General features: G+C 38.7%; 1 protein-coding gene across 1 annotated transcript in view; it reads left to right on the plus strand.

Moving 5' to 3' along the window:
• The window catches only part of LOC118335717 (focal adhesion kinase 1-like), a gene marked incomplete at its 5' end in the record, with an annotated part of 46,974 nt that overhangs the window by 15,529 nt on the left and 30,326 nt on the right, over positions 1-1,119 (plus strand). The window contains 2 exon segments of the mRNA XM_035672142.1: positions 21-98; positions 773-880. Of these exon segments, the coding sequence (XP_035528035.1) occupies positions 21-98; positions 773-880 (186 nt within the window).

A 1,119-nucleotide genomic window follows, 5' to 3' on the forward strand; every position in this document is an offset into this window, starting at 1 on the left:
CTCTCTCTCTCTCTCTCTAGTCTAGTTGGGTAATCTCAGTAGAGTTAGCTATCGGACCGGAGGAAGGAATCAGCTACCTCACAGATAAGGGCTTAACGGTGAGTGTGCACATCTTACAAGGTCAGTCTTCAGTGTGAGTCGTGTCAGAAATGATCAAGTTCAATAGTTCTGAATTTAAGAAGGCTGTCAAGAGTACTGCAAGCTTTTAATTGGAAGGCCAGAGTGACAGTACACCATGCTGCCCTCTACTGGTTTGCCTTTCTTTCTTCTCTGTAGCCCTTGTTGCAGTGAGTCTTGAAATGCTTTGCCCAGGTAGATTTAGTTACAAAACAGATAATATAAGTTAGAAAAGGCTGCATGTGTGAACACCAGGTGATGTGATTAGGAAAACTACACAGCTGCTTGCTGCAATGACAACTCAAAATATAAGTTAAAACAGCTAAATTGAGTTATTAAATTTCACCTTAATGAGGACAAACTGCCTGTCAAAATGTCAACAATTAATTTATTACCATAAGTTGATTGTAAATCGGAGCTTGTCCTCTTTGGCCTTCATAAATACATTACAATTTATTCTTGTTGTTCTGGTGCTCACTGTTAAAGGTCTGTGATTACTGTGGTTGGTATTATTTGTATCTAACAATAGAAAAACATGACTAGATGATGACTAGTGACATGACTAATGATCTACAGTTCTTTGAAAAGATTTGCACTGAGCCGAGTAAAGGGCATCAACATAAACATGTCTGTGTGTCTTTCTTTGTTTCTGCAGCCTACACACTTAGCTAACTTTAACCAGGTTCAGTCCATCCAGTACTCTGCTTTGGAAGAAAAGGACAGGAAAGGCATGCTGCAGCTCAATGTAGCAGGAGCTCCAGAGGTGAGAGAAAAAACACACACACACACTCCTTGCATATTGTTCTCTCAGCTTGGGGTGGTTCTTTGTGCCTCTGTTGTATTTGAATTTCCCCTCAAAACATAAATAACTTTTAAACTATTGATTCACATTGAGTTGAGGCATTTTAAGCTGCAACCCACTGCCTATATCTTCATCAAAAACAATTCTTTACAAATAATATCAGGCGAGATATATATAAAAACTACCAAGGTCAAAATTAT

Source organism: Morone saxatilis, unplaced genomic scaffold (assembly GCF_004916995.1).
Source record: "Morone saxatilis isolate NCDOM2014 unplaced genomic scaffold, NCSU_SB_2.0 Contig24, whole genome shotgun sequence".
Taxonomy (NCBI): domain Eukaryota; kingdom Metazoa; phylum Chordata; class Actinopteri; family Moronidae; genus Morone; species Morone saxatilis.